Consider the following 19,697-nt stretch of genomic DNA (forward strand, 5'->3'; position numbering starts at 1 on the left):
GTAACATTTCACTCTGTATACATTGGCAGGTGTTGTCTCACAATCATTCACAGTTGAATGTATTGTCTCATATGTGTATGCAGCCAGGTGGCAATTCAAATATTTGCACTTTTTTTTCTCCGAATACATTTTTCATAATTTCCACACTGCATAATTACAGTTTCACTGATATTTTTGCAAACGTATTCATCAATCGATTTAGTTCTCTCTTAGTGGCTTCTCTTGTTTGCACAATCACCTAAAAAAATAATTTAATGGCAGTGGTTCGTGTTTGGCGACTTTCAGTTCAATCATATGTCAATAAGGAATGACGGTTTAGGTTTTGAATATAGAAATTATTCGGGCAAGATGTAACGAAAATAACTAGAGCTTGGCATTGTGATGTCGATGGTCAAATTTGTAAAAATCTCGTGGGATAATTGTATTAATGTCGTTTTAGAGCATCCTTGTAAATAAACACACCTTGTGCTATATTTTGATTGCTTGCAGGTCATTACTGGCAACACAGACTCCGATACAGCAACTTCTACATTTTTCTCCCATTATTTTTTCAGTGCTGGTTTAAAGATCGTGCCCCAAAAATGGCATATGTACCCATCTCTCCGAATAGAAATCCTTTCAAGTTGTACAAAAGCGAACCGCAATGAATTATCTGTCAAGCAAGTGGGTGTCACTAGAAATGTAGAATTCACCTTGAAGAATGTATTTTTTTGCGTTGCTTGTTATCTCTGGGATGTAGGAGACGGTAATATATATATAATTGGCCCAAGTTATTGTACGAATTTGCTGAAAATGAATGTTCCAACATATGAATATTACACAGATCCTATAGTGTACACTTACACCTATCCTGCATATGGCACATACCCAGTTGTAGTTCATGAAATAAGTGAATATGGCAATAACACAAGCGCACAAGTTCTTACTATAAACCAATATGGATGTACTCCCTATAGTGTCACTTTCACAGATGATCTACTTAGCACCAATAAGCAACGGTTATTGTTAATATCTGAAGCAATAAACTTTCTAGCTACTGTGAATATGACTTGCTTGGTCCAATATGATTACATTAACTATATCTGGTCCATCAAAGACCTACAAACTGGAAACTTTCAAACCGTGCCTTGGTATGGTCCCAAAAGACAACACTTTGAACCTTTATATTTTACTGAAGGTACCTTCTTGATAGAGGTCACAGCAAATATTGCCCCATTAAATTTGATGAACATGACAGACAACTTCACTCTCATTGTTCAACCGACACCTTTAGAAGTGTACATCACAGGTGGAGACACCAGGACCATTAGCAATGGGGCCGATGTGGAAGTCGACGCATCTGAACTGTCGTATGATCCCGATGATGTAAGCCAGTCTAACACGGGCATGGTGTTTCAGTGGAAATGCACCAAAACATCTCAAAATAATGTAAAGGCAAACTGTAAGTTCAGTGAACTGGATAATGGAATAATATCAATCCCACAGTCTGAGCTGGAAATAAATGCCGTTATTTTGGCTGAGGTGACAGCAACTAAAGGCAAACGCATAGCAAACAGAACGCAAGCGCTCCAAATCAAGGGAGGAAGTTTTCTGGATATTGCCATAAGGTATGTCTAATAAACTTTAACATGAACAATTCACAGCGCAAGTCTCAATGCAGAACCATGAGAAACATGGAGGAGTAAAGGTAAGAGGTACAGTTGTGCAACTGCATACTAGTTTGTGGGTTCCTAATCCGGGTTCGTGGGTTCAAAGCCAAGGTTTGTGGGTTTGTAGTCCGAGTTTAAGGATTCATAGTACGGATTTTCTGGATCACATGTTTCTGCTTGTAGGACGTTCATGGTGTAGCGAACATGGCCATGATGTGTTGATGTGGAGTGCACCATTAACACCAGCTGATGTTGCGGTTTTTAAAATCAGGCTGAATAGGTATTTTATAACCTCTTTTCAATATATAGTGAACTAATGTGTACTTTTTTCTTCTTCTACGGTGGTGTGAGGTTAACCACCTCGCCTAATATAAAGGAGGTCGTCAGTTCAATATCGACCACGACACCTGTATATTTGGAGGTTGCACGTTCTCCCCGTGGTTGCGTGGATTTTTCTCCGGGTCCTTCGGTTTTTCCCCCCACATTTAGAAACATGCGTTTCGAGTATTTGGCCGCTATAAATTTCCATATGACAAGCCACTTTGCTGAGCAATGATTTGTGGTCAGGTCGCTTCTGAAAAAGAGCTATATAGCCCAAGCTTTGAATATAAAACCACTGAGAGTATATCATGTAAAACGAATTTACAGCAAAGGGTATAAACATTGTTATTCTGTACAGCATTCAAAAATAAAATAGAGAAGACCTCTTAAAAACAATACGATTGAGTTAACGACAGAATCGTTCGTAGCTAGTATGCTTTTTTATAGAAATGCATGTTACCAGCTTGGCTTTGCATGACAGCCGAATAATTTAGCGTTCATCATTTACAATATAAATGCATGACATAAGCAAAGCATGGGACTACAAATGTAGATGTATTCTGCAGATCCTACTTATAGGTGACACTACATAAAGATGCATTTAAAGAGCTCTGTCTTATAAAATTTCCACTTCCATATTGCATATCAACATTCTCTCAACACCTAATATGCATCAAGTATGTTTGTATGTGTGTATGCATAGTGACTGACTTAGAGACACTAAGAGCAGTTCACAGAAAGTACAGTTCACAGAAAGTACCTATAGCTCCCAGTTAGGACAGCTGGCAGACTGTCTGACTGACGACGCCGAAATGGTGATGGCGACGAAGACTCCAGCAGCACGACAGGATTCCACTCCAAACGACAGCCCCGAGCTTCTGCTCTGGGCACCCTTTTATCCTCCCAGCGTGGCCTCGCTCCGCCCTGGCCACGCCTCCTTTCTAGAACCTACTAGCGGGTTCCCGGGCTTCCTTCACGCGCCCCTTCTGTAACCTTTCCCCTACATCCCTCTCTCTGGTCTGTCACGTGACCTGCTGTCAGTCAGGGCTGCTGTAACTGCAGATCCCCTTCCCTACCAGCAACAAGCGCTATGCTGCTAAGTGACCGATTCTATGTCACTACAACACCCACTCCCCCCCCCACCCCCCCCGTAAAAAAAAAAATCAGCTGTCCCAGCTGACCTCCATCCTCCACATTGCGGAAACAACAAGAACAATAAAAACCCAACAGGGATAACTAACAATTACCGAAGAGAACCCATAGTAATAAACCCGGAGCCCAGGGATTGTACAATGTCCGACGACCGTCAGCGTGCTGCAGCCCACGAGCATCGGAAAGGACCCCAGATCAACCATCAGTCACAGCCCGGTTCATGTCTGCAGCCACCCACCAGACGGCATAGGAACTAATTTGGTCAAAACAAGAAGGGGCGGGCTATCGAAATCTAACAGTTTTGGAATGGGTCCTTATCACCGGGCCCCCAGGCGGGACAAGAATGAGCTTCCTGGGGACCCCCGGGAAGATATGTAAATGTACTAACGGGACCGGCCCCTCCCGAGAAGAAGACGAAGGAGAGGAAGCAGATTATGGCTGTTCCGTTGTCCTCGGTCAATCTGTGGACGGTACCATCGGTGGGCCCGCGGGTGTCAGGTGCTGGGATCCTGCAGGCGAAACAACTGAATCCTGCTGAGGCGCACCCTCCGCGACCATTCGCCCCGGCTTGCCGGACACATGAGACACCCAGCACTCAGGTTGTGTGGATGAAGCGACATCACAAGGTGGAAGATAGGGTTTCAGCCATGACGGATGTACAAACCAGCACCTGCGACCGACGTGGATACATACGCACTGCGGCCTCCTGACCTTGATTACCTCAACCGGGCGCTGCCATGGCCGGTGCAATTTAGGGGACGTGCCCAGGGGCACCTGGGGGCAATGCAACCATGCCTTGTCCCCAGGGGTCCATGGGTTTCAGGATTTATGGAGTCCCACAAGCTTCTCATTGGCGGCTTGCCGTTTGGCTGAATTTCCCCGAGATGCCTCCCACGCTTCCATCAGCCGCCTGATCGTAAGCTGCATAGGCATGGGCACAGCGACCTTTTTTGCCCAGGTCCATGCTTAACTCAGCCTCCATGGGGGGATCACATTCTCTCCCATACATGAGGAAAAAGGGGGAGAACCCCATTGAGGCGTGAGGGGCCATCCTATACGTGGCCAGAACACCCGGAACATGCAAATCCCAGTCAGACTGTGCCTCGTTAACCTGCTGGTACAGCATGGACGTAAGAGTCCTATGCAAGCACTCTACCATCCCATCAGTCTGGGGATGGTAGGGCGATGTCCGGATCTTTTTAGTACCCAGGAAGTCGTACACCATCCTTTAATAAATTCGAAGAAAAATTATGACCTTGGTCTGTAAGGAGACGTTCCAGGGCCCCTTTATCCCAAACGTACCCGTGTAGGAATGCGTCCTTGATGGACGCGGCTGACCGATCTGGCAAAGGCCATGCCACCGGCCACCGGGACAGGTACTCCACCCTGACAAAAAGAAATGTATTTCCCCTCTGAGTGGCGGGAAATGGGCCAAGGATGTCGAGAGCAATGAGCTCGTTAATACGGGACACTTCGATGGATTGCAACGGTGGCCGGGCCTGCCTCGGCTTTTGGCGAGCGCACTCAACACAACCTTTGACCATGTGGTACACATCCTCTGACATTCCGGGCCAAAAAAAGCCGCGCTTCAGGATTAACAAGGTTGTTCACACCCCAAGGTGCATTAACTTCATGTGGATAGCCCGTGTAACTCTACTCCGCAGAGCAGTTGGTACAACGATGCAGTAATGCTGCACTTGCTCATCCCACCTCATCAACAGCCCATCATGAAGGACTATGAGGGACATTCCGCTGGCACCTTTTTACCACCCCTCGTTCCGATTCAACGCCATAATTTCAACAAAGAGGCATCCACCTGGAGATGGCCCTATTCCTGTGTGTGAGACCAATCGTGTTGTCACAGGGAGCAGTTGCCGTGGGTTGTGAAACATCAACCGATGCTACAACAGGGCATGGCAATCCTGCAGCCACAGGTTTACTTCGGCCAGCACCCATCAAACATGCACAGTGGTGCCTCGACGGTAACCACGACAATGCATTACAGTGACGTGCACCTTTCCTGTAGGTGACCGTGAAGGAATAATCCTGCAAAATTTCTAACCAGTGGGAGAGCTGGCCGGACAGCTGATCAACTCGGAATGCATATTGAAGAGCTGCGTGGTCCGTGCACACAACAAATTGCCTACCGTAAAGGTATAGTCTGTACTGCTGTACAAAATGCACAATAGCCAACAATTCGTGGCGTGCCACACAATAACGCTGCTCTGCGGGAGACGGTACATGGCTCCCGTAAGCTATAATCCTTTCTACTTCATTCACTACCTCTGACAGTACAGCGCCAATTCCGGTGTCGCTGGCATCTGTATCCAAAACAAATGGCAGAGAGAAATCGGGGTACCCAAGGGGAGGTCGTTGGCGAGGCTGTCGTGCAGCACGACAAACGCAGCCTCCTACTCTTCACCCCATCAAAATCTCTGGCCCTTTGCGGTGAGGGCTTGGAGCGGTTTGGCGATCGTTGCAAACTTGGGTACAAAGCGGCGATAGTATGACATGAACCTGACAAAACTGTGGACTTCACCCACCGACGTGGGGGTCGGCGATCTGCGCACGCATGCAGTTTTGTCGGAATCCGTGGCTATCCCGGACTCGTTGACAATGTGACCCAAATAGCAAACTGATGTCTGCAAGAGAAGACACTTTTCTGGCTTGAATTTAAGATTGGCCGCCCGCACCTTGACAAACACTGACCGCAACCGCTGCAGGTGCTCCTAGAACGCGCGTCTGAACACGATTACGTCATCCAAATAAATTAGGCACGAGTCACATTGATGACCTGCCAAAACCAGCTCCATAAGTCGCTGGAACATGGCCGGCCAAGTCCCATCGGGAGAAAGTTAAATTGGAACAACCCCTGGGGTGTCCGAAATGCGGTTTTAGGTTTGGAACTCTCATCCAGAGGCAATTGCCAAAACCCATACAGCAAGTCGAGGGTGGAGAAAAACCGCGCACCCGACAGGGCATCCAAGGAGTCGTCCATCCGTGTGAGTGGGTATGCATCCACCACGGAGACATAATTCAATTTGCGGAAATCCACACAAAAACGCAAACTTCCATCCTGCTTTTTAATCAGGACAATGGGGAAATGTCAGCGGGCAACATCTCGTCGACCACCTGGTGAACATGGTCCTTTTCCTTGGGATTGAGCCTGTACGGTTTCTGGCATATAGGAGCAGCATTACCCGTATCGATGCGGTGCTGCAATAGTGACATGCAGCCAATATCATATTTCCCCTAACTAAAAACGTCAGAAAATTCCCAGAGCAATTCCTCGCAACATGCCCTGCTGCTCGCTGGACAATTAAAAATTGTATTTACCGAGCACATCCATCCAAGCCTCATCTGACTTGCCTCCCCGCTCCACTGTGACATCGACCTCTGTGGCCATATCGCTGTCCCCCTCACAACACGCGGCCATTGCGTGGGCCAAAACCGTACTTGCCTGGACAACCGCGGCACCCAGTCCAACATTTAACACTTGTAGAAAGGGGTCCTGCTTCCCCCTAACTATTGTCTGGGTACCCACGAACGTGAGACCTCGAACTGCTCTGTTTGAAGGGGTTAAAAGAACCCCTCGAGCGGTGTCTTTGTGATCAAGCTGCTTCCGCAGCCACAAGGGCACCAACATCTGAGCACCAGGAGGAACCGTGACAGTCTCCTTCACTAGGGCCTGAACTGTGGTGTTGGCCCTTCTCAATTGAGTCGGGGACCTAAAAAATGCCAACCTCCACTCTTAATCCACCAAGATCTTAAGGGGCATCCTTCCGAGAAAATCGGTGCCCACCAAACAGGGCACAGCGAACGTCTTAGAGACTAACACTGAGCCTGCGAATTCAATGTCCCTGATTCATACTTTCGCCGATATCTGGCCCATAATACCTAAACTCCCGCCATTAGCGGCGACACACGCATTATTCACAGGATTAAGACAACATGACCTCGATGGCAAAGACTTAATAATACTAGCAGATGCTCCCGTATCAATGAGCACCCTTAGCTCAACACCCTGCACGAACCCAATAACTGCGGATGATCCCGCTGCCGCCGCCACGACATGATGCACTAACGTGGTCCACTGCCCCGCGACACCCGCTGAAGTCCGGCGTTCGCATGCCGTGACATGATGATAGATGATGGTGTGAGAACCCGACATGCTCAGAGAGGGAGATGCATGAAGTGACTGTGGCGTCCGAGTGTCCGATGCATCACGACTTGCCTGTGGGCCTGGGAAGCGGAGGTCAACAGGGTGGGAGATGGCGAAGGCAACGAGAACGATCCAGGGTTGGCGCGGCATCCCTTGGAGATGTGGCCCCGCAGGCTGCACTTAAAGCAAGTGACCAGGGAACTTCACGTTGGAGGAGGGGTCCCGCTTCGTCGTTCTCGCTCCCGTCATCGTCCCACACCATATTTCCCGTGCGAGCTCCTGACGAATAAAGCGCAGGCTTGCACTGGCTCCTGACACTCCGGCTCGTCCTCGTCCTCCGAGGACCCCGTGCAGGCGGCAACCCCGGGCCACCGCTGTAAGTTGAAATGGGCTTGGATGCATCGGGCTACCTTCAACGATGTCAAGTCGTCTTCCTCCATGACAGGTAGAGAGACACCCATCTCCTGGGCCAGCGACAGCAAACTCTCCAGCACCAGAGATTCCAGCGCCGTCTGCTCCATCCGCAGATATGCAGCATGGCCCAGTCACAGCAGCGCACTGCGAAAGGTGAGGGGTCGTCTCGGTCTCCCCCCATCTTCACAGCACAAATTTACGACGCGCATTGGATGGTGGGTCAAAAATGGCAGCAGTCTAGGCACAAGCTTGAGGCAGCGTCGCACTGCCTGCTGTGGGCATGGCATAGAATGTCACCAGGGAGTCATCGTCCAAGGTGGTGGGGAGAGCCCGCAGCGCCTCCTCGTCGGACCATCCCGTGGGGGCGCAAGCAGCGGCGAAATGGCGCTGAAAAGCAGTCCAGTCTCCCCTAGCACCCACAAATTCCCTGACTTACGGCAGCCGCTTTTGAAGAGAAGGCACCTCCGGACAAGACGCCAATGGCAAGTCAAATATAGCGGGAAGCATCTTCCGCCCATTTGACAAAATGGTGGCCGAATTTGGCGCCCCGCTTACGGCGGGCAAAATGGCGGTCGCTTGCGCGGGCTGGAGCTCCGCCGATTCTCGCACTTGGCTGATGGCAACGGTCGAGCTGCCCGGGCGATGCCCCCATGCTGCAGCATCCTCGGCAGGCGCAGCAGCCCTGAGCTGGGCAACCAGCTCTGCTGCATCAGAGAGCAAGTTCACGAGTCGTACGTTGCGCTCGCGCCATCCTTCTCCAGTCGGCGGCAGCGAGGAGTCAACATCCATTTCACGTTGCTTCGCAGGGATCGCCGCGTCAGAACCAATCTCCGGGGTTCTCGATTCCGGAGCTGTCAGGATCACATCCCCATCGTCCTCTTAACCCGAGGACACAATAGTTGGAATCTTCATCTTGGCCAACTTGGACACAGTGAATAATTATTTAATACTTTTGACTCCAAATATAGTGGCTGACTCAGAGACACTAAGAGTAGGAGGCACTCTATTTATTGACAGCCTTAACAGCTTACATGAAGTAACTATAGCTGCCAGTCAGGACAGTTGGCAGACTGCCTGACTGATGACGCCAAGATGGTGAAGACGTAAACGGCGACGAAGACTCCAGCAGCACGACAGGATCCCACTCCAAATGACAGCCCTGAACGGGAGCTCGGGGCCCCCTTTTATCCTCCCAGCGTGGCTTCGCTCCGCCCTGGCCACGCCTCCTTTCTAGAACCTACTAGCGGATTCCTGGGCTTCCTTTACGCGCCCCTTCTGTTACCTTTCCCCTACATCCCTCTCTCTGGTCTGTCACGTGACCTGCTGTCAGTCAGGGCTGCTGTAACTGCAGATCCCCTTCCCTGCCAGCAACAAGCGCTATGCTGCTAAGTGACCGATTCTATGTCACTACAGATGTGTAGTGACTGTGATTGTCACTGTGTGGTGCCGGGATAATGTGTTGGCATTATGTGTAGCCCGCTTTCTGGGTGTAGTACCAGCCCTAGCGGGGCTTGGGTGAGTGCTGGTCAGCGCGGAGGCACCACATGCAGTGTGCGGTGCGTGCTCCCAGGGAGGGAGCGAGAGGGAGTGCCAGCCAGTGTTACATTGGGGCCTGCTACGCTGGTTGACCTGCTGACATGTGACCGGATGATATTGGAGGGGGGGCACCGGTGGACGGGGGCCACTGGGGGTTCACGTGGTATAAAATAGCTCTCGGGAATCTTCGGGAGATCTAGAAGGTGGGCGGGGCGAGGGGCGGAGCCAGCCCCAGCCCAGGCCGATATAACGGGGGCCCCGTGAGGGGCTTGAGGTTCTTCGGGTTGCTGGTGAAGAAGATCCACGTCGGGTTAAAGAAGCATCTAGCCATGCGGTCCGGGACCCAGCTTGTGGTCCGGACCGGGATTGCGAACCGTGTCTAATTCTGCCGTAGCGTGGCTAGATGGGCAGTCAACATCCAAGTGTAGGTTGTGTTATGTTATGTTGAGTTGGTGAAATAGTGTTGCTCCCAAGACAACTTCTGCGACTCAGTTGGACTCACTACATATGTATGTATGAACTAAAGTATCCCAACAATGCTAACATGGTTGTGGCGTAGAATGGGCTGGTTATTAAAAATGTAATATAATTTACATGTGCATTGTTCTTTTTAAAGATTTCCAGTGTTTTTTTTGCAGGTGTATTGATAATTGTGATCGTAAATTTACCTCTCCAATGCCACTGGTACTTTTAGTCAACTGCGTGAACTGTTTTGATGATGTGATTACCTACCACTGGAAAATGGTGAATTTATCAGATGTTTATTTTATAAAGATGACTTCTACAGGTAATTATCTCTGACATTTGTCATATATAAGTGTTCAAAAATATATACAATTTGATTACAAAACATAAATTATGGGAATTTTTTCCCGTAAATATATGCTTAATATCAGCAAATCGTTTTGATTACAGAATGGAAATTAGGTCATAATAAAATACATGAACACATAATACCCTAATTTAATACATTACAGAACAGTAATTTAAAATATGTTTGTTGACTACAAATTATATTATAAATTTAGCCAACCTATAATTACTATCAATATCCCGTGCATTAAAATCCATCCATAATTCTCTAAGCCATTAATTATATTTTACATGATCCCTTCCATGTTATCATTGCAACTAAGAGCAGCTTTAAGATATATTTTGTATATATAGTAAATGCTTATATACGTAACGATTTTGTGAAAGTAACACACACATAAAGCGATCAGTATTCATACTCTATTAGATGTGTGTAAAATTATTTTATTTTCCCTCTCAAGGTATATATAATGAAGGCATAGTGGTTAATGAACACGCTTTGAAAGAAGGAAACACATTCGAAATCAATGTTACGGGTACAGTCCCAAACAGAAATATGGCAGAAGTCATGTACAGGTTTACAACGAGCCTTTATCCCAGCAATGGCTCCTGTACAAGTGACCCACCAACAGGTATTTTTTTGTTTTATCAATGTGAATGTAAATCATTTTTCAGTATGGATTACACTTAAACAGTCCATGACCAGGAACAACACGAGTCTCCCACGACTGATTACAGTACCACTACAACATACAACAACATGCAACAGCCACATGTAGACTTCCATGCATTGAGCATGCTTATTGTAATGGAATTAATACATTTAAATCAAATAATTGGTGACTAACACATGATATTATTGTTTTCCAGAACAGTAATAAACTGTGCAATTGCTGAGGCATAATTACAACCAAAACTAAAACAGAGTTCATGGAACGTCATGTGAGTTTGTTTTCTGCAGGTTTGGCAGGAGTCACATTCTTCAAACTCACATGTGGAAACTGGTCTCAGAAAGGCATCGGAAGGAATAACTTGTCGTACTCATATACAGCGAAGTCGGGCAACGTTGATTACTACCTGCTCAACACCAAGTCGGATATGTCGCCCAAACTCCTGTTGCCCGCGGGAGACCTGGACTCTCAAGGGCTGCTGGACCTTCAAGTGATCGTGTGCAACCCTTACGGATCCTGTTCGTCGTTCCCAATACCTGTACATGTGAGTCATTCTCGACGTTTACTCGGCGCACAAAAGACAACGCTCGTCTCAAGAAGTTGCCTTCACATTGCAAGGATATGTGTAGTTTGTTTTGCAAGTATTCTTTGAAACGTCATGAAGAACGAAAAAAACAAGTTGTTGTATTGTATTTAGTTTTTGGCCATTAGCTATTGTTAAATAATGAATGTATCTTGATTTGAAGCTTTCGTGACTGCAGGAATCCATCCTCTTTGGTTCTTTCGGTAAAATCTCGTAGGTGTAAAATAAAATAAATCACGACGATTCGGGCGCAACACAAGCGTCCGTCATCAGGTGGGAAATAATTTCGTCATCAGGTGGGAAAGCATTTCCACAGCATTTCCTCCTGATGACGGACGCTTGTGTTGTACACGAAATGTCGTGATTTATTTTATTTTATACCTGCGTAATTAATGTATTTTGAACTTCTTTCGCAAGCTGGTAAATAAAACACGTTTGACTGCGGAACATCCCAGTCGTGCCCCTCAGTGCACTCACCACCTACACAAACATCCCCCCTCCCTAACCATCCCTTCCACGCACGACCACCGCTTCAAGTGCTGACTTCCAAAGCTTCCACATTATACCATGCCACCTGACAGCCCTCTGCATGGCCTATCACGTATCCATCGTCAATGCAGGCAGAATGGCACATCGCCCCCAGACACATGTAACGTAACACGTCCACACCACCTCACCGTCCTTCCTCCACCCCAAAACCCCCATCTGCGCTCACAATTATTCCACCAACAATGAATACACAGCATACATAGCATACATCACGCAACAATGATACAGCTTAAGAAACAGTGGTTGCCAACGTGACCCTAGGTTTTATCTTGAATGAAAACATGGGAAAATACTTCTTCAAAACACTTATAATTATATCTAATTAACATGTTAGAAGTCTAGTTGACACCTATTAACTTAATGGCTATAAATTTAATAATTACGATTTAAGAATGTATACTTCAATAACACTTTTATAAAGGTACTGCTGTGAAGTTGAGGCCTAATCACAAAATGAATAGCAGAAAGGCTCTCCGGATGTGGGACAATTCTGACATTCAATGTTTTATTTTGTTTACTTGCTCGAGAAAATTGTGATTTTTTTTATATGGTTGCTCGAAGTGGGATTTTGGTCTTCACAGCCACCCGACCCTCACAAATATCCAAACTAGTCCGATTCTTTGTCCAAGGGGGGAAGGGGGGGCTAAACAGAACGAGGCGTGGCCTAAAAGGGGCGGGGCTTATAAATGATAGCCGCGAAGCCAAAAGAGGAAAGACTAATGGGGGCCTAACCAGGAAGGAGCGGGGCCTAAGGAAAAATGGGCAGGGCTGATGGAGGTTAAACTTGTCTGTTGAGTGAAGGTAATAAAGCATAGGATCAAATACGTGCACAGGCAGCAGCATAGCTTGAGTACAGCAGATGAGGGTGTGAGCCAACTAGTCATCTACTTGTGTGTAAATGTCACGGACACTTTGTGCCCAAATAATAGAGAATAATAGAGTCCATGTGTTTCAAATGAAAGTCTTTTGTTTAAAACTGAATTCTCAGAATTTGGGGATATATTGAGATGGTGATGAATGCCAATTTTATTATTTCCAGGTGACATCTCCTCCACCGGACCAACTGAAAGACAACATCCACAAGATGCTAGCGCCAGGAGGTGCAATCCAGGAGATGGCAAATACGAGCAGTGGCACTTTGCTTGGGGTCATATTGACTGCAACAGAGACTCTAAAGAATGTAGTTAATGAAACAGAAAGAAAAGAGGTACATTTTTACATAACTTAAGCTGACCGTATATTGTGTTTTGATGCTGAAATTTTTTTCAAGAAATGTAACCTGTTGCATTCCACAATGTGTATTAAACTCGTGTTTGCGGCTTGTATTCCTTAGCTTATAGCAGAGCTTGCCAAGGCAATATTATCATCCAACTTCAGCATGCAGAATGAAAGTTCAGTTTTGCAATACGCTTTATCTTTGACTTCCATGGCTCAGAATTCTCAACCTGAAGACCAGGTCTGTACAAGTAGAACAGGTGCAGAAACAAGACATACAATTATTTTATCTGAAATGTCATGATTTTTGCTGATAATTACTTGTTCCCGTTTAGGCTGTCTTCTTAAATGCCGAAATATATTTTTTGAAAAAGATCAATTCCATGAAAAATATTGGGAAAATTGCTCTTCGGCAGACCATTGAAGGTGCTTTTCATGCATTCAACATGTTTAATGCCATTCCATTCAAATTGTTGACATAAACAATACGTAAAACCTGTAAGTTTTATATATTTATTCAAAGATGATTTTAATTGCAATCATATTAGATTGTGAAAATAATGTTTTTTTTACCTGACTTTTGTCATTTATATTTCACAGCGATGGTTAGAATCAGTGCAAATGCATTTCAGGCACATTTTAATTCCCAAGATGACGTTAATAGCACATTGTCATCTTTGGCTAAAAATGATTCATATTTGGTAAGTCTTTTCATAAGTCAAGTTCAATAGCACAATATCACCAGAAGCCCCAAACTACTGCTTGTATTTATTAAACTCTTTGTACCCTGTTACTGTAGAAATACAATGTGTTATCGCCATTATATTTTATTTTACAGTACTGCATTCTCATCCACACCGATTATACATTTGTGTTGATTATCACACTTTCATTTCATATGAAATGTCCGCAGCATATATTCATATCTCTGTCAGTCTTGTTTAATGTCCAAGTCTCGTCGGCATACAAAGCTGTACTGAATATGCAAGTTCTTAAGATGTTCATTTTAGTCTTGCAGCTGATATGTTATTGAATCCTGCCATTACTCCTTTTGCCTTTGCGATCCTCGCTCTCATGTCTTTTGTGCAGTCGTTGTCCTATCTTAGTAGACTTTCCAAGTATACAAATTCCTTTACATTCACAATCTTGCTACTTTCTATTACTCCTTTCTCAATGTCCTCCCTTCCGAACACCATCGTATTTGTCTTTTCCACGTTAATCCTCAGTCCTGCTTCCTTTCCTGACTTATTCAGCATATGACCAATTTTATGCAATACTACTCAGCTTTCTTTAATCGGATCTATGTCATCCGCGAATTTCAGGTTATTTGGCTATCTTAGGGTGCATCAATTGACACTTCTTTATTCTCCACAGATTTGTTCACAAAATTGTGCTATAAATTCGTCAACTTACTATAAAATAACAGTTCCCCACATTTCTAGGAATTACATGTAAAATCTATAATAATAACAATAACCAGCCTAGTGTAACGTTGACTTTCATTAAAATTAAAAATCGTTTGCCACACCGTTGACCATGAGGCAGTTCTCACCTCCTGCTTATCACCTTCCCATGGTGTGGGTGAATCTATGTTCAGGTTAACCACTGCTCACTTAGTTGAAAGAATGACTAATTTTATCCACCCCAGAGGGACAGAGGGCTCAGCTGAACCATTAATTAAATTTGCAACTTCCAATTGTGAAAGGTGACACCTGTTGTCTAAACATGCAGTGGGTATCATGTTTGACTGATATAATTGGGCATGGTTGGTAGTGTTGAGAATGCTGTAACTCAGCAGATTATCTTCTGGACAGCTGAAGTTGTGTAACATTACCAAACTAAAATCAGACAAAAATACAATGTCCGCCGAAATATGTTGCATGTGTTTCCTTACTATTACGACAGTATTATTATTGTTTCGTTTTAAAAAGATCTAAAATATGGTATGTATTTTTCAAACAGATTTGTATGCACTATTTAAATGTCCAAACACAGGTTTTTTTTGTTAGATCGTGTAAATATGTGTCGTTAAACCCACCACCACCCAACACAGCCAATTTAGTAAAGTTTGCCACGTAAACAGAGCATGCCAATTCTATACTGGAGAGCAAAGCCACAACATTTACAATCTGAGTATGATGTTTCGCCAGTAATTACAAATAACTTCATCAGGCGACAGCCAGATTCGTGGAGAAATCCTCCTGATTCGTTCCTTAAATAGAGGGGTAGATGTGATGGCATAACTTGTGAGTCCGTCTTGAGCGAGCGAAGTGGGGGGGTCAGATTAATGAATGAATATAAATGACAATAGGTATCCATTGCAGTATAGGTTATTTATATGGTAATCACCGTACATTATGCATGCGCATTATGCAAGCCCATTGTTCTTGTACCTCCTGTCGATTGTGTGCACTAAAAAATCCTGCCTGTTATTGTTCAACGGTGACCTGTATATACATGCATTTAAAATGTATTATTTGATTATTCGCTGCTAAGCAGCACTAAGTCCGTAGCTATCCGAACGGTTAAAATTATTTTTTATTTCTCTCAATTTTGATACATTATCTAATCATTCTTGGCCAGTATTTAAATGTCTATGCAATAATGTTGGATTGTTCATAATTCATTTATTTTCTTTTAGAAAAAGTCTTTTGATGATATCTACCAATCGCTATTGCTGATAGCACAAATACAAAGTAAGAAATCAGTGCCAATTGAAGAGCCTGTCGCACTGAGCTTCAAAAACGTGTCCATCGTAATGCAAACTGTTTCTGGCACCACGCTTCTCAACGCAAGCTGGCAAACAACGGATGGGAGCAGCGCTTCACTCATTGTGCATGATCCGTTAACTTTCATCAGGCAAAGGGGCAGAGTGAATGTCATGGTAAGAATTTATGGAAAAACAAAGTTATCATCACCACAATACTTACATGAAGCCTTAATGGATAGAAAATATTTGTATGTGTGTTGGTGTCAATGGAGCGAGAACCCAAGTGTGTGATGCACAATTTAGAGCGCGGTGTAAATTCCCTCAGAGCACATGTTTGGTACGACCTGCCATTTCACTTTCAGATTTTTTTATACAGATTTCTTCTCTTTTTAAGGTAACAGCCTTCGGTGAAAACCCATTTGTGTGGAATAAAGATTCTCCTGTAAACAGTTCAGTCGTCAGCTTCAAAATTAGCATGGCTAAACAAGTAATTAATACCACCTCTGCATTAATAAAGTTGAAAAATAAAATAACTGTAGGGCACAAGATTTCATTACCAATAAATACAAAAAATGGCACAATGGAAAGTAAAGCGTTTGCCACTGAAAGTAGTAGCATGCCCATTATGTTGGATATCACGTCAACCAGTGAAATTATGAATGAAGCAGAGATCGTTGTACGGTTTGGAAAACAGCCGGAGTCTGATCCACAGCTTTATGACTACCGCTTCACTGCCAGCTCACAATCATCAAACAGTGGCAAACTGAGAAAATTAAAGAAAAGGGCAATTGATGCCAAACAGAAAAATAATACGGAAACGACACTTCTCACTTGGCCTTCATTTTTTATCGCTCGTAATTCAACACAGCAAGGAGCGCTGTACATTGCTGTTTTGTATACAGGTAAGCTTTTCATTTAAACTCAATACAGCGCCAATTATTTACGGAACAAGTACAGAATTGCAATTGTCACACCGATCATATGCATGTTATTTTGTAGGTCGTAACTACACACTCATTAATCAAACTGTGGAAGTGACTATACGGCAAATTTCTTGCAAATGGAGGTACAGCACCAGTGACAATTGGAACTCCTCCTTTACAGAGGTATGTTAATAAACCTGTTTTCACATTTCTGCCTTATTTAATTGCTCACAAATACCACGAAGAGGTAGTAGACACTGCCTACCAACGTGCTTTTCCCAGTGGACCATGAAGAAACACGACAACCATCCACCAACAGCAATTAAAATACGTTTATTTTTATTTACATAGCACCACGTCTGCAATGTACACATGGTTATTTGTGGGAAACACATCAGGAGCATCAGCTGCCCCCCGTTTGCATATTCGCTCGGATTATTAAAATAAAAAAATGGGTTAATTGGGGGATGCCTATATTGGAATATATGTATGTGCAGTGATCTTGAAATATTTTTTCTGAACAGGTTGAGTCCAACTCCAGACGGGAGGTGACGAGCTGTGTAGTTGGCAGGAACCAGACAGATGGACATTTGGACTTCATCCAAGAAAACGTCTTCGTCGCAGCAGAGTTTCTGACGCCAAACATGATCGATTTTACAACGGTGTTCACAAAGTTCAACCTGGAGACAAACGGCGCCGTTTTTGCGACCGTCACCATCATGGTCTTGCTTTACATCATCGTGCTGCTGTGGGCGAGAAACCAAGACGCAAGAGATGCACGGAAGGTAAAGTTGTAATCCTGCTTTACACTCTGTTGCACACTTCCCATTGGGTATTAGCTACCCAGTGGCGGCTTATGCAGATACCTCTCGTCGTCCCCTAGATGGCGCTCTCTCATTACACATGTATTGTGGGTATAATTATTGGTGTGGTGTAAGTAATCGATTCACATGACCCATGCAAGTCATTAGCTTTTTTTCTACTCGCCACATTATTAGCAAATTTGCAATTCTTTAAACAAATCACAAACCCAAATGACAATTCGTTACATTACTTTTTAGGGACAGGGGACAATATTTAAGCCGCTAGTTTCCATCGACATGCATACTTATTAATATTATTAAACATAATTATGCCCTTTAACAAAGGCGTGTGAACTTAATGCCATGCAGAGTTAAAAGTAAATCAATACCGCAAACTATTTTGGATAACCACAAAAAATAGGCCATACGCATATTCTCAGCCAGTACATTATATAATGCGGATTATTTCAGCAACTCTGAGATGTGAGTCAATAATTTAATCTCTGTTACTGGTATGGTACTTGATTTCGATGGATATAAATGTCTGTTGAAGTTAATAAATTAATAATGTCATTCTCTATATTTGCACGATGCTGTGGTGCCACCCCCTCAGAGCAAAGTTATCTACATCGAAGACGTGAATGAAGACTACACGAGCCTGTTATTGTTACGAATGGCAACAGCAACGACAAATGATGCAAAAGTAGTATCGAGTGTCTACTTCAACCTCTACTTTGATGACATTGAATTAGGAGAAAGACAGCTCACTCATCCACAATTAGAGGTAATTTTCAATGCATAGTTTTAGTCTTTTTTGCAGAAGAAAACTCTCACTGCTACCAAGCAGCTCCCGCTCCACACGGGGTAATACTTGGCTTGAACTAGGGTTGTTAAAATATGATTTTTGCATTCCCGGTAACCACGTGAAAACACACATATAGCAATGCCTCGAGGGTTTATTAAACAACCGCAGATGTCAACGACTTCACCTGTTATCAAAGGAGGTCGTGGATTCGACCCCAACCCTGACTCCTGTATATTTGGAGTTTGCATGTACTTCCCGTAGTCCCGTGGATTTTTTTCCTCCTGGTTTACCCTCCAAATTTGGAAACAACATGCGTTTAGAGTATTTGGCTGGTATAAATTTCCACGTGATAAGCCACTTCGTTGAACTATCATTTGTGGCCAGGTCGCTTCTGAAAAAGAGCAATATTGCTCAGTGGGCCTTACCTTGTCAAATAAAATAAGTTAGTGAATTAGTTCAAACATAAAGTACTCGACTTGAGCAGTATAATTACGGACCGAGCCTTCCTCAGCCACCACACCAAGCTTCTCCCGCTCCGCAACTGTACAGATGATGCTACCCTCTCCCTAACCCTTGCCACCCGTGCACCCACGCCACTCCGAAGATGATCACCCCCAAAATCAAGCGCGCATTCACAATCCACGCACACACAGTCAAAACAATACAAACCTCTACAACACTATTATTACCTAACTAAGGAGGGATGGGAGCTGCCACCGTGGTGTAAATGTTAACATGCTGGGTTTGCAATTCAGAGGTAGCCTGCCCATGTCCAGGTCCCTGTGCGGCAGTTGAACGTTTCCTAAATAGTAACCGAGAGATGAGTGAAACCGGTGGTGCTTTCATTACGGCAGTTCCACCTGGAATCGTGTATCGGCTCCAGTAATCTATTGTGAAAGCGATTACCGGATTATTGCTTATCATTTAACAATCCTAGTTCAAACCTAAGTGCTCTACTTGCTCCATTGCGCTACAGGTGCATGTCAAACAAATTATGTCAATTCAACGAGAAAATGTTTCTAACCTACCCTTTTTAGGCATATGAAAGTGGAATCATATATAACTTCATATTCTCCAAACCTGAATGCTGTGGAAAGCCAACCCACATTAAACTTTGGCTGAACGGTGACAATGTCGGCGATTCCTGGAACATCAGAAAAATGTCATTGTTTGATCAAGAAAATCAAGAAGTGTGAGTACAATGCAATGAGCGTGTGCTCGCAACTGCAATAGAACAAATAATACTGCAGTGTCAGGTTCTCGGCCGTATTATTTCAGTGGTGTAGTTTGTATTAAAACTAAGGTCATTCAAATGTATACTCTTTGGTTATTTCGGTAAAGTCGCGTAGGTATATATATTTTTATATACTCTTTGGTTCTTTAGGTAAAGT

At 44.4% G+C, this 19,697-nt stretch overlaps 1 protein-coding gene across 2 annotated transcripts in view; it reads left to right on the forward strand.

Annotated features, from left to right (window-relative positions):
- LOC116943678 (polycystin family receptor for egg jelly-like) overlaps positions 1-19,697 on the forward strand; it is a 45,983-nt gene that overhangs the window by 11,645 nt on the left and 14,641 nt on the right. For both annotated transcript variants that reach the window (XM_032956738.2, XM_076067891.1), the window contains exons 6-19: positions 490-1,607; positions 9,873-10,021; positions 10,509-10,679; positions 11,009-11,262; positions 12,890-13,057; positions 13,184-13,306; positions 13,401-13,491; positions 13,666-13,766; positions 15,707-15,949; positions 16,170-16,677; positions 16,775-16,881; positions 17,223-17,483; positions 18,115-18,285; positions 19,344-19,498. In XM_032956738.2, the coding sequence (XP_032812629.2) occupies positions 490-1,607; positions 9,873-10,021; positions 10,509-10,679; positions 11,009-11,262; positions 12,890-13,057; positions 13,184-13,306; positions 13,401-13,491; positions 13,666-13,766; positions 15,707-15,949; positions 16,170-16,677; positions 16,775-16,881; positions 17,223-17,483; positions 18,115-18,285; positions 19,344-19,498 (3,620 nt within the window). The remainder of the gene's footprint in view (positions 1-489; positions 1,608-9,872; positions 10,022-10,508; positions 10,680-11,008; positions 11,263-12,889; positions 13,058-13,183; positions 13,307-13,400; positions 13,492-13,665; positions 13,767-15,706; positions 15,950-16,169; positions 16,678-16,774; positions 16,882-17,222; positions 17,484-18,114; positions 18,286-19,343; positions 19,499-19,697) is intronic.

Source organism: Petromyzon marinus, chromosome 18 (genome assembly GCF_048934315.1).
Source record: "Petromyzon marinus isolate PM22_M1 ecotype Great Lakes invasive population chromosome 18, UKy_Petmar_22M1.pri1.0, whole genome shotgun sequence".
Taxonomy (NCBI): Eukaryota; Metazoa; Chordata; class Hyperoartia; order Petromyzontiformes; family Petromyzontidae; genus Petromyzon; species Petromyzon marinus.